This window comes from Ammospiza nelsoni, chromosome 3 (assembly GCF_027579445.1).
Source record: "Ammospiza nelsoni isolate bAmmNel1 chromosome 3, bAmmNel1.pri, whole genome shotgun sequence".
Classification (NCBI taxonomy): domain Eukaryota; kingdom Metazoa; phylum Chordata; class Aves; order Passeriformes; family Passerellidae; genus Ammospiza; species Ammospiza nelsoni.
The window spans coordinates 17,280,775-17,293,310 of NC_080635.1; the positions used below are offsets into that span (position 1 = coordinate 17,280,775).

The 12,536-nt window shown below is 43.0% G+C and overlaps 1 protein-coding gene across 1 annotated transcript; it reads right to left on the minus strand.

The window, feature by feature from the left end:
* Positions 1–4,327: 4,327 nt before the first annotated feature.
* On the minus strand, positions 4,328–9,521 carry PROKR1 (prokineticin receptor 1). Its single transcript, XM_059468971.1, has 2 exons — positions 9,022–9,521; positions 4,328–6,484 (listed from the first exon to the last, which is right to left on the minus strand). The coding sequence occupies exons 1-2, from the start codon at positions 9,516–9,518 to the stop codon at positions 5,794–5,796; spliced, it is 1,188 nt and encodes a 395-aa protein (XP_059324954.1). The 5' UTR covers positions 9,519–9,521; the 3' UTR covers positions 4,328–5,793.
* Between the last annotated feature and the right edge of the window lie 3,015 nt (positions 9,522–12,536).

Sequence of the window (12,536 nt, forward strand, 5' to 3'; positions counted from 1 at the left end):
GGATTAATTTTCCTGACACCTCCATTTTCTGTTTATCACATGGTACATGTTAATGTTGCCAGCATGTCTAACAGCCCCTATAGTAATTTTTCACCCTGTGTATAACAAATATTGGGACATAAAAAAAGTCAAATTGGTTCCTTTCAGGTCCTCTTCTCTGCCAAAAGTGAGGGCATCCCACGAGGTGAATTTACTCAGTGGGGCGAAGGGATTCCTGTCTGCCTCTTGGGTACAGTGACATGTCAGGGACTTGTGGTGGCATCTGGCATTGGGGAAAAGCTGTCATGGGATTTGTGCTGATTGTGGTCTCTTGTTTGTTGGGCACACAGGGAGGGTGAGGTGAAAGTGACCAGAAAAGCACAGATGCAGATCCTGAGTGAAACAGGAACTCTCCAGGTCATTTGAAGGGGCCACCTTGTATTTTGGCCACAAAGGGCCTAGTGTGAGTTGCAGGTTTCTTCAAAGGCTGAGAAGTGGGTTGTGCATTTGAGTGTGTAATGTACCATGTGGTATTTACTGTATTTTTTTGTTAGGAAAATTAATCCACAATGCCAGAGGTTTGTGTTCTAAAAGGAGACAGAGGAGTCCTGCAACTTTATTCAAATAAAGGGAGAGGCCATGGGACATTTTCCATGAGGTCTTTTTTTTCTCCACCTTGGCTGAGGTACTTGAGAGGTACAGACTTCCTGAATAGCCTAATACAGAACCCCTTCTAATGTGTACCCTCCCCCCACCGTTCCCCCATTTTTCTTTGTATTGCTGTTCTTTTCCTCTAAGTCCAGAAATTTAGTACAGTCTTGGATGAGCAACTGAGTCTGTGTCAATTAGTGGGATTCCTTGGAATTTATGGTTCCTTCCATTGCCTCTTTCACCTGTCAGTATCTGACTTTTATCTGCAAGCAGACCCGCAGTTTGTTTGTAAAGACACATCCCTCTCATTCCTTTCATTATGGTCCTAGATGTGTTGTGTGCTGTCATTCATGTTTATTGTAGTTTACATATTTTGAGTGTATTGCAGAGTATGTCCTGCATTATATCATGGTTCCTTGTATAGCTATTGTAGCGTATGGTACAGTATTTTATTGTATTCTGCACTGTATGCATTGTGGGGTTTTTATTGTCTTGTGCTCATTATACCCTGCAAGAGCCAGTTCTTTGCCACCCCATAGGAGCCTCTTTCCCTTGTCAATCTTCATGGTGCCATTTCTCAGGAGCCCTTTAGCCTGCAGCCCCACAGGAGCCTTTCTCCCTGTCAAGCCTCAGGATCCCTTTGAGCGACATTGAGTAACTTTATGCTCAGTTATGTTTCTTACTATCCATGAGTATTTGGTGACTTTTATACTGGGATTTGTTCCACATTCGTTTGTTCTAGCTGGTGTTACGAAGGTCAGTTTTGAAGCTGCAGGAATTCCTGCCTTGTCAGTGGTTTTGAGGAACAGCTGAGGGAGCTGGGTGTGTTTGGCCTGGAGAAGATGTGGCTTAGGGATGACGTTATCAGTCTTTACAACTACCTGAAGAGGTTGTAACCAGGTGGGGGTTAGTCTTCTCCCAGGAAACAAGAAAAGAGGACATAGTCTTAAGGTGCACCAGGGAAGGTTCTGGTTGGACATTAGGAGGAATTTCCTTCAAAAAAAGGGTTAGACATTAGAATAGATGTCTGAAGGTGTTTCAGGAAAGACTGGCACTAAGTGCCCTGGTCTAGTTGATATGGTGGTGTTTGGCCAAAGGCTGGACTCAAGGACCTCAAGGTCTTTTCCAACATAATTGAGTCTGTGAGTTAAGGCTTATGCTGGCAATGTGGGTTGCAGTGCAGCCTATAGGACAGGATCCTAACAGAGTGTATGAAAGAGCAAGATCTCCATGAGTCTGAGGGACAAGTGTCTATCTTGCCTCAATTCTGCTTTTTTCTGCTCAATGGTGTGTGTTTTTCTGCACCGATGGTGCAGAATATTTAGAAAGGGGACAGCCCAAGCACCCAGCATCTGTCACAGCCCTGCCAACACAGGGAGAGGGAGAATGCAGACACTACAAGCATTGGATAAGTGCCTGGGTACCCAGCTCTCGAAAGCTGAAGCATCTGTTGGTACTTGTTGGAGTCATAGGAATCCTGGGAATACCTGCTTGACGCCATTCCCACGGTGTTTGATGTGAGCTGATGCAGTTTGTGGTGACGCTGTGCTGCAGAGGCAGCAGCTGGATGGTGCTGTTGCCATGCGAAGGGCTCAGAGAAGAAGGATCACAGCAAAGTCTTAGCTCCTGAATGAGTCAGTCAGTCTCTAGGGAAATTTTCTGTGCTGACTACTTTGATGTATGCTGGCCTGTGATCTTGCAGGTCCTCCCCCTTTTGTAGAGGGACAATTGCTTTAATGACACAGCCTTTGTTTTCTCGGTTCCTGTTACTGATAGTAACTGCTTTTTCTTCTCCTAATGCTCTCTTAGCCATTTCAGGTCACTGTTTTAGCTTCCAGGTGCACCTGGCTTTCTGGTTTTCAGCATGAAAGAGCAGAGACTGGATTTTACTCTCAAGTTACCTCTGGAGAAGCTGCTATAGAAGGAGGTGAGGCTATGATTTTGGAGCTGTGCTGCAGGAGGACAGCTGAGCAGTGATCTGGTGTGGTAGCACCAGTTTTGCATTTGGCAGCAAAAATTGGAGCTAGCAGAACCGAGACATGCTAGTATCTGGTTGATTTCACTGCATGGTGATCTAAACACTGCCAAAGGATCTCAGGTCCCACCCACTCCTCATCCATGACACATGCCACAATTCTTGCATGATAAAGCCCTTATTGCAGCTGTTCCCCTACAGCTTCCAGCAGGCAGCTTCCAGTAGGCAGGAGTTGTGCTGGAAAGGCAGCATCTTTCTCCTCTGAGACAGATGCTGCCTTCTTCCCAGCTTGTGTTTGTCTTTCTCTGTTTACAAGCAGAGCTCCAAGTAGGTGCAGTCCATATTCAATTCCCTCTCTAAATGTTGTCCTTTAGTAAGTTGTGAGGGTACAAAAAAGGTGTTTTGTTCTTTTCTTCCCTGCACAGCTCACATAAGCCCTAGGGAATGTGAGGTCTGGTCCTCTCTCTCAGACCCTTTCCTGCCTGCTCTCCCCTGCCTGAGGGTGCCACTTGGGTCACAGCCTGTTCCCACTGCCTTCACACTTCAGGAGTTTTCACAATAGTTTTTCAGTGACTTTTGGTCCCCCTGCAAAGCCCTGGGCCTCTGCTTGCTGGATCTCAGTTTGGGATCAAATACTGTCTCTGAAGGTGCCCTGTTTTGGGCTGTTTGGAGTTGGTGCCAACACAGGCTAAGGGTAATGTGACTGCTTCATTTTTGGACCAGGGAACAGAACTGTCACCCTTCCTCGGTGGGAGTCCCCCTCTCTCTGTGGATGCAGCTCACAACAAATGCAGTTGAGGGCAAAGCATGACTTCTGCTCTGTCCAGAGGTTCAGGCAGCAACACTGCTTTGCTGCTTGGAGGACCTCAAAATGTCAAAAATATAGCAGTCCCAAAACCTTAACCCTCAGCTGGGGCTGTGGAGGATGCTGCTTTAGTACCCTAATTCACAGGAAAGAGAACAGTGGTTAGGCCAGACCACAAGAGCTCTCTTGGAGCTCTCAGGGTGATTTCCAGTGTCTTAAAGCAATTCTTTGCCCCAGATTTTGTTCAGTACTATACTTCTTGGCGGAAATTGTTTGTTTTTTAATTAACTCGGCCTAAGATAGATTTCCCTAGTGTGGAAATTGTCAGTTGAATTTGTTGCACCAAAACCATGTAGGGAAAACAGGTGGAAGGAGTATCACACATTCTAATAACAGGCAATAATGCTAGCTAATCCCTTACAACTAGGGCAGGTTTCAGAAGAAACCTTGAGATTTCAGGTGAGATTACAAGATTAAGCCTTTTGATAGTGAAATACTTCAGCTCTCCGGTCCTTTAAATTTCTGCAGGAGAAAACAAATGAAGGCAGGCTGGAAAACAAATGAATTTAGTACTTACCCCTGTTCAAAACTGACATTTTGAAGGATGATTTCAGTCCTTGTTTTGCCTAACAGCAAATGATTAAATACTCTTCAACATATATTTAAGAGCAGCTAATGATGAGAGGCTTTGAGCATTTTAATGGATTTGATCATCCTTTTGCCCTTAAATTTAATTGGTCAATTTTTCTTCAGCAGCAATGGGATCATTAACATTACTCAGTTGGTAAGAAAGTGATGGCTAAGAGAAGACAAAAAATAATTCAGAATGCTTATACTGAGGTCATGTTTTATTTGCAGGATTTGCTGCTCACTTTAAATTCACAAATAGACAAGTTATTTACCAAAACCACTTACTCCAAAAGCACAACCACATACACATTTGTCATCACAACAGAAAAGATTTTATTACCATACACAGAAGTCCATTATATCTTATGTGTAGCTGAAATGAGTATGTATTACTGTCACGTGCTTTGTCACAATTATAATTTAAGAAACATCCAAACTGGAGTTTCACTAAATCAGAATAGTAAAAGAAGCACTGCAGAAGGAAAAACAGAATTCATCTGGAGTTGCGTCATATCTGAGCAGATAATAAGCTTCGCAACTCAACCAGAAGCTGGCTCACTGAAGCCTAAGCTTGTCTTGCTCCCAGAAAGATGGATGGGTCATCTCAGGATCTCCTTGATATTTTGGTGTTGCTTATCCTTTATTGTGAAGGTGCACACAGACTTGGTAAGATGTCTGGTTGGATTTTTCCCACTACCATGCTGTAGGTTTATATGGATCCCACTGACAAGCAAGGTAAAACACATGAAACTCCATCTGAACATAAGAAAACACTTTTTCACTGAGTGAGAGCTGTTGAACACTGACACTGGTGATCCACGGAGACTGTGAGCATTCCCTGGAGTCAGTCAAAGCCTAGCTGGACACAATCCTGACTAACGTGGGCAGAGGGATGGGCTAGACAATGTGGAGATGTTATTCTCAAGTTCTACAATTTTGTGATTAATTCTGTGAGGAGCTCAGCATCTCAAGGTAGCAGAAGCTGGCCACAGGGTGCCTGGAGGTGAGGGAGTAGATCCTTTTCATATATATCTGTGGCATTTCCAAATGCATAACAGAGTTAAAACTCTCCATAAAACTAAAGACTGGAATATTGATAAAGCATTCTTAAACAAGGTGTGACAGGAAGAAACTTGAGGTTTTCACTTGACTGTGAAGCAGATTTTAGCTTTCAGAGCACGTGCCTTTCATAAGAGCATGCTGTGCATATTGTCCAATGACAATAGAAAGCTGGTGGTCTATAGACTTCAAGAAGATTCATCAGGAAAGGTAAACAGAGAGGTTAAAAAGTGACTGGAAGCAAAATGGGCTTTCTTGGCATCCTTTCTCTTCTGAGCAGAGAGAAAAGGACACCAAATAGCTTCAAGGTACAAGTCATAAGCTCAAAGGTGTTAAGAGGTTTCTCTTAAGAAACAGAGAGGCATCACTGCTAGGGTCAGCACTCAACTTTTCCACCATTGTAGTACACTCTAATGTATTCATAGATTTCTTTGTTCTTATTAAACAACTATAAAATTAGTGTCTACATCCCAAATTGACAGATGTATGAACTGAAGCACAGCATCTTTTCAAGTGTAAGGATTATCCAGCAGTCCAGTGAGAAGAATTCTGGTGGGAATGCAAAGTAGGCTGCTTTTTTGAGGGCTCTCACCAGTGAGAGGGTATTCCCACAGACAAGGAAGAAGCTTCTGACAAGGTATTATTTCCTCTTTGCCCCCTCTCCAAAAAAGCTGAGATTAGAACCTCAGAAAATTTATTGTAATTTTATGCAGTCTACTTCCTCTGTGATTGCACTTGTTCTCAGGTCCAAATCTATGCTAGATTTGCTTCCCTTATACGTTGATCTCCATCTGAGTAGCATGATCTTCTTGAAGTACTTCATAGTGTTGTTTTTCACGGTTACAAAACACATGGTGTTTATCATGCTGTTACTCATAGCGATGCACCTGACTATGTAAAAGGCAGTAAGATAATGCTTCTCTTTCACCAAAAGGGTGGGGAAGAAGTCCCGGACAATTGTGAGACCATAGAGAGGTGCCCAGCAGAGAACATAGGCAGTCAGAATGCACATTAGTACCATAACAGTTTTCCTTCTGCACTGAAGCCTCTTTCTGATTTGTTTTGTCTGAAATCCTGGGACAGTTTTAAACCAAAGCTCCTGAGAGATCCTGGCGTAACACAAGGTCATTGTAATCACAGGTGCTACAAATTCAATGCCAAAGATGAAGAGAAAGTATGATTTATAGTACATCTGCTGGTCAACTGGCCAAATTTGGCCACAGAAAAATTTCTTCTGGTTTTTAACTATAAACAACACAGTTTCAGTAGCAAAGTATGCAGATGGAATAGCTAGAAGTATGGAGATGACCCAGACCAAGGCAATGAGGACAGTTGCTGTTTGATAATTCATGCGTGGTTTCAGTGGGTGAACAATGGCCAAATACCTAGAACAGAAAAATATATTCAAAATGAAGTCTGAAAACACTGGTCAGAAGACACTTCAAAATACAAGCAAACAGAATTGGGCAGGAGGAAATTGCTGTCATTCCTGAGGGGAGAGCCTGAACATACTCATCTGTAAGGACATAATCTGTAAGAACATGTTGTGAAGTAGCAGCCTGGAGCTGAGTTAAAATTTTGTATCACAACTTTTCTTTTTAAACAGGAGTAAGAGTTAGAAAAATGCAGTATTAAACATCTAGTCAGGTCCAAGGAAGAAAACACAGACATGTAGAATCAGGAAAATGTTTTCCCTAGGCAGAGAGCTACTTAAAAAGCTCTTTTTACAAAGAGGTGAAATATACATTACAGTGTTTTTCTTATTTCTGTGGTTATTCTGTGGGGTGCAAAGACCTGAAGGTGATGCTAATGTATGGTTGCAGGTGAACATGATTTTAATGAATGTGTATCTATTTTCTGCCCATGCAAACCCTTTTTGTGTGTATTCTGGAGATGACCATTGCTTAATCATCTTAAATATGCAGTATTAAGTAATATGGCAAAGCAGAAAACTTGAGTTAGATATTTGCACTGCTGTAAAGCTGCAAGGTTGTAGTATTCCTGCTAGGAGGAGATTTTTATCAGAGATCCCAGTACAACTGTATTTAACCCAAAGTATTGTTTCAAAAAGTGGAATTTCTCATTCCTTTGGAGTCTGTTACATCTGTATACATTCAATATATAGAATAGCATCCATAAGATATAGTTATTCTGAAGTAAAATGGAAAGTCAGCAGCACTTTTCATCAGCCAGTTATTGGAAGCAGATAAATTGTTCATGGCTCTTAATAGTGCAGGGTAAATGTCAGGGGACAGCAAAATGAGTCAGCCTCATTGTGGAGCAGAAGGTTAACATTTTTATATCAGGTCCTGGGGAAGTAAGTTGTGGCATAATGTATATGTATTCCTAAATGTGCATATCTGCTCAGCAGAACATTTGGCTGGATGGGATCGATCTGTCTAATAGATTCTGGAGGAAGCTTTTGTGGTGGATTTCCTGATTGTCATTACTTACCACGGCTGTTACTGTGCAGTGGTTCTGCAGTTCACAAACTGAATTCAGATGAAACTATCCTGGAAGTTGTGCTCCTACATAAAACACACCAAATGCCTATGTGCATATTAGACCCCTACCATGCACTCTTCCTCTTCAAATGTTGCATTTTTTCCAGTGTAGGTGTGGCCTTAAAAATGTGAAATTCTGTTTTTTCATGTGAATAGACATGGACGAAGAAGAAAGAGAGCCCTCCCTAAAGAAAGTCCGCAGTGGGACAGGCTTACTCACTTTACACAGCTGATTCCTTTTAAACAATCTAAACATGGGAAGACTTTTGTTAGGAGCCTGTTCTTTTTAGAGACATAAGTCAACAATCCACATGACATAACATGAAATAGGTGATTGTTAAACAATGGGGTTTCTCTCTGTTTACCAAACCAATAGCTTGCAAAAAAAAAAAAAAAAGAAAAAAAAAGAAAAGCCATAAAACCAAAACATGGTGTTCTTACAATAAGCTTCAGTGATTAATCTTGTTAATCGGGCTTGTTTTTAAAGATGTGTGGGAAGATATGCTATAAATCTGATTTCTTAGCAGACATAAGGGCGCCATGACCCGTTACTTCATCAGCCTGGGATGCACTGGCAGAGCTTTCAAAGGAAACCTTGTAGAAGCTGAAAAACTGATAGAAAATGGTAATGCATACATGATAGTGTTTAGAAGCTTTACCCTGAGTCCTCAACTGTTATTGAAAGCCTATTCTGTTAGATGCTTGTTAAGGATTTGTTTTGTAGGAGCCGATCATCCCCTTGTCCACACCATGGAAAACACCTCTGAACTTCTCCAGAGTCTCTTCACAGACTTCCATTCATATCAGGTACAGCTGAATCAGCCATACACAAGCTGTATCTGTACAGCCCTCAGCAGGGCTAACTATTCCTGAGCTGACTTTTGCATCAGGGACTGAAAACTGCAACACTACACTAAAGTTTGAAATGGCACATGAGAGAAATTGGGGAAAAGAAGAGGAAGGAAGAGTGGGAATCATATATGTATGTGCATAGGGTCTGCAGAGATGTGTATTGTGTTTGAACATGAAAGAGGTCTTGTGATGATGGCCTTTCTGTAAAGACTTTACTGAGCCAGCCTCTGGCTTTCTGTGAGTCAGTCATGTCAGACTTAGGTCAGCACCAGACTTATGCTCAGGGTCTTGGTCTGTCAGAGTCTGTAGTGCACGAGGCTCAGAGAAGAGTCTTGAGAAAGGATACAATTCAATTAAATTGTTAAAATTCCTGGAGTAAAAGGCAGGCAGTGTCTCAGGACTGCAACACAATTAGAAAAAAATTATTCACTGAAAGAGTGGTCAGGCATCAAAATACTCTACCCATGGAATAGTTCACAAAAAATGTGGATGTGACACTTGAGGACATGGTTTAGAACTTTGGAAGCTGTGGCTACATCTTTGTGCCGCCATAGCATCCCACTTACCTGTCAACAGCTATAGCCAGGAGAGCATTGGTCGAAACATAGAGGGAGACAGTTCGTAGGTAGTTGACTGAGGCGCAGAGGACATGGCCGTGCTCCCAGGACAGCTGCTGCACCACGTAGTAGTCCATCTCAAAGGGGCAGCACACAATAGCCACGATGAAGTCTGAGATGGCCAGGTTGGCAATCAGCAGGTTGGTGAGGTTCCGCAGCTTCTTGTAGCGGGCAAGAGCAGCAATGAAGATGAAGTTGCCAATGCCACAAACCAGCATGATGCCAACCAGAGCAACCGCGATAACTATCTTGGCTGTGAAGAAGGTGCGGGTTTTGGTCATGTCATCTTCACTGTCCAGCGGCAGGTCATAATCACTGTAGGTGAAATTGAAAGGGAAAGAGAAGTTTCTCAAAGAGGTGAAATCCCCATTATGGATGTTGTAGACTGAAGCAAAATTGAGGTGGGCGGTAGCATTTAGGTTGCGTTCAGTTTGCTCCATGGCCATCTCTGTCTTCTTTTGGCATGTGCAGCTTGGCTGGCCCTCAGTGTTGTTAGCCCAGTGTGGCAGGGCACAAGAGTGGCAGGTGAGAGACCTCACCCAAAGCTTCCTTTTGAGCAGTGAGTAACCTTGTCTTTGTCCCCACAAGATTATAGGACAACAGCCTCACTTATCCCCTTCTGTGGAAACAAAAAGATGAAAATGTTTCCTGAAAGGAAATGACAGCAAAAGTACTCATCTTGAAGCAAAACAGTAGCCACCTCATTGCCCCCATTGCCCCACAGATCTATTGCTGCATGTGCACAGAAGGAAGAAATACCCTGTGAAGGGATGCTTCTGTTCTCACAAAATAAATGCTTCTAGTTGCTTCATGCACTGTTTGTTACAGCAGTTACAGTTTTATTTACCAACAATGAAATTTTCACCAGGCAGTGAAATGACAGTCTAGGAGAAATGTAAAATCAAATTTAAAACTCTACCAGCCCGCAAGCCCATGGTGCTGTCATCATTGTGCAAGGTAAAAGACACTAAAGTGACAACTCAGTGTGCTGTAAAGCATTTGATGTGCCTTTCGGACAAAGTTTATGCTTTATTCTGGTTGTTTCACAGGGATGTGGTAGAGGACAGTGAGAAGAGAATGATGTTCTTGCTTCTAAATACATTTCTTAAGTAGAGTAAGAGTTGAAGTAAGAGTTGCAAAGGCCCAAGAAAATACTAAATCCAGCACTTCCCTTTTGGCAACCATTAACTGAGTACAGGACAAAAATTTTCCGCCAGCATAATCCATTATCACTTCTGTCAAACAGGTTTGACAGAACTCTGCCAATTTGCAAAGACAACAATTTTGTCCCATGAACTTGTAGAGTTTAGCTGTGAAGGCAAATCTGCCATTCACAGGGAAAGTGTTTCCACAGAGAGTGAAAGGTGAAAGATAAAATCTTCTGTAAGAAAGACAGAGTACCTTGCATTTTTGATGCTGGGGGGGAACAGGCTCCCCTCTTTGTACTGCCAGTTGTACCAAGTATAAAAAAAAAAATAATTCCCACACAGAGGGGAAAACCCCATTTAATCTACTCCTTATTTTTGCCTCTCTGCATCAAAATGCTGAGAGGGCATATTCTTGTATCTTCTCATGGTCCATCTAGGAATCTTCACACCAGACTCCTAGCTGTCAGGACAGTCTCACGTCTTCCGAGCAGAGGATCAGGGAGCATTACTGCTTCTTCTGCCCTGAAGCAGTAAGTCCTCGGGGTGTCAAATGCTACTGAACAATAGCAGTCACAGCTACAAAGGGTAATCTGCATAGTGGAGCTGTTGCTCCCTTCTTTCCCTGGAACTACCCTCAGACCCTGATGTACCGACACTTAACAAATATCTGTCAGAAACTCTGTTTTACAGCTTTGGTCACAACATTGTTTTTTAAACTGAGCATTGCAGAACAGAATAACAAAAAGCCAAAGCCTGAAATGAAACAGTTCTGACAAGGGACTGCTTCAGGAGACACCTCCACAGCTGCCTGGAAAGGTAATCATTCATTTAAGAAAAGTGCTAAATAAACTCTTGGATGCAAAAGAGTTGGCCAAAGCAAGGGGCAGTATCTGTGTCAGGTTCCACTGCTAAATACCAAAAGATCTATAAAATAAATACAGACAACACGAACATCTACAAACTGACATAATACTATCAGCAAAGGGTACCTGCAGTTGTGCTCATCATCTTGGAAGTCTCAGGCACCCTGAGAGAGAGCCAGGTTTCTTCTCTGGTGAGAGAGCCGCCAGGTTTCTCCTCTGCATGTGCTGCTGTTACTGGAGGAGAGAAAGGATCACTGGAAGTAGCGCAAGGACTCCGCTGAGTGCTGCTTTCTCTCCCATTAGGTAATCCCTGTGCTCAGGGGAGGATGGCTCCTCTTGCCTCTGTGCCTGCATCCAAAGCCTTTGCTCAGTGGGAGGCGCCTTGAAGCTGTCCGCGCATTTCTGATTTTAAAGAGGCAGCACGATCTGAAGACAATAGACCACTGCCCTTTTGGGGTTCCTCTGCCTTAAACCCCCTGAATGCAGGAATGGAATAGGCAGAGTGTCTTTGTTAGCAAGCCTGAGCATGGGACATATAAACCCCTGTCTGCCCTTGCTCTTTGGGTTTTGCCTGTGCTAGGCAGCAGCAGCCTGCACATGATGTCCCACAGAAACAAAATACAAACCTCCCCCTGGAAAGCAGGGGGAGGAAGGAGGGTGATGTGCTTTCCTGGGAGCCTTTCTCTTTGTGTCTCTCTCTGGCTATTGTGTTTTGGAGTGCAGCTGCAGTAGCTCCAGCAGGAGAGACACACTGAATAGCCATAAATCAGAGGACCCATGACAGCTTTCCTTGCCCTCTCAGGGAAGGAAAGAGCAGAAAAGTGGCAGTGAATCCTTAAAGACTTGGTGTTCTTTGCTAACGCTGTCTTCCTCACTGCTCTAAAGCACTCACACTTGAGGGAGCAGTTCTTTTGCTTTCCAGTTCTCCAGAAGGAAAGGAAATGTGTGGCACATCACCTGTCTTCTTCACCTCCAAACTTGTTCACTTAGCTTAGCTGACATTTTCACTTAGGTGCATAGACACCTTGGGGACACATTACACAGTCCCCAGCAGATGAGACCATCAGAGGCTGTCAAAGGTCATGAAGGGTGTAGGAGGTTTGCAGAAAACTTAGACTGTGTGTCCTGATGCACATTCACAAGGCTCTTGTGAGCTAGTGGGCACTTAGCTCTGGAAAAAGAAGGTAAGGGAAGAAACCTGTGAATATAAAACATGTCTGGGGTAAAAGAGCCACTACTGTGGCATTCCTTTCAGAAAACTTGAAGAAGATTGGAAAGTCCCCAATGTCTGCAGATAAGAGAGAGCATTAAGAATTTCACAACAAATACTTTGCTTGGTTTTGTTTTGAACAACCAGTTTAAAATTTGAAAATACACTAAGGGATTTTTAATGTCCTGAAAGGGTACAACCAGATGAACAATGAGGAAATCAGATCCAGTCCACCTGTTAAAT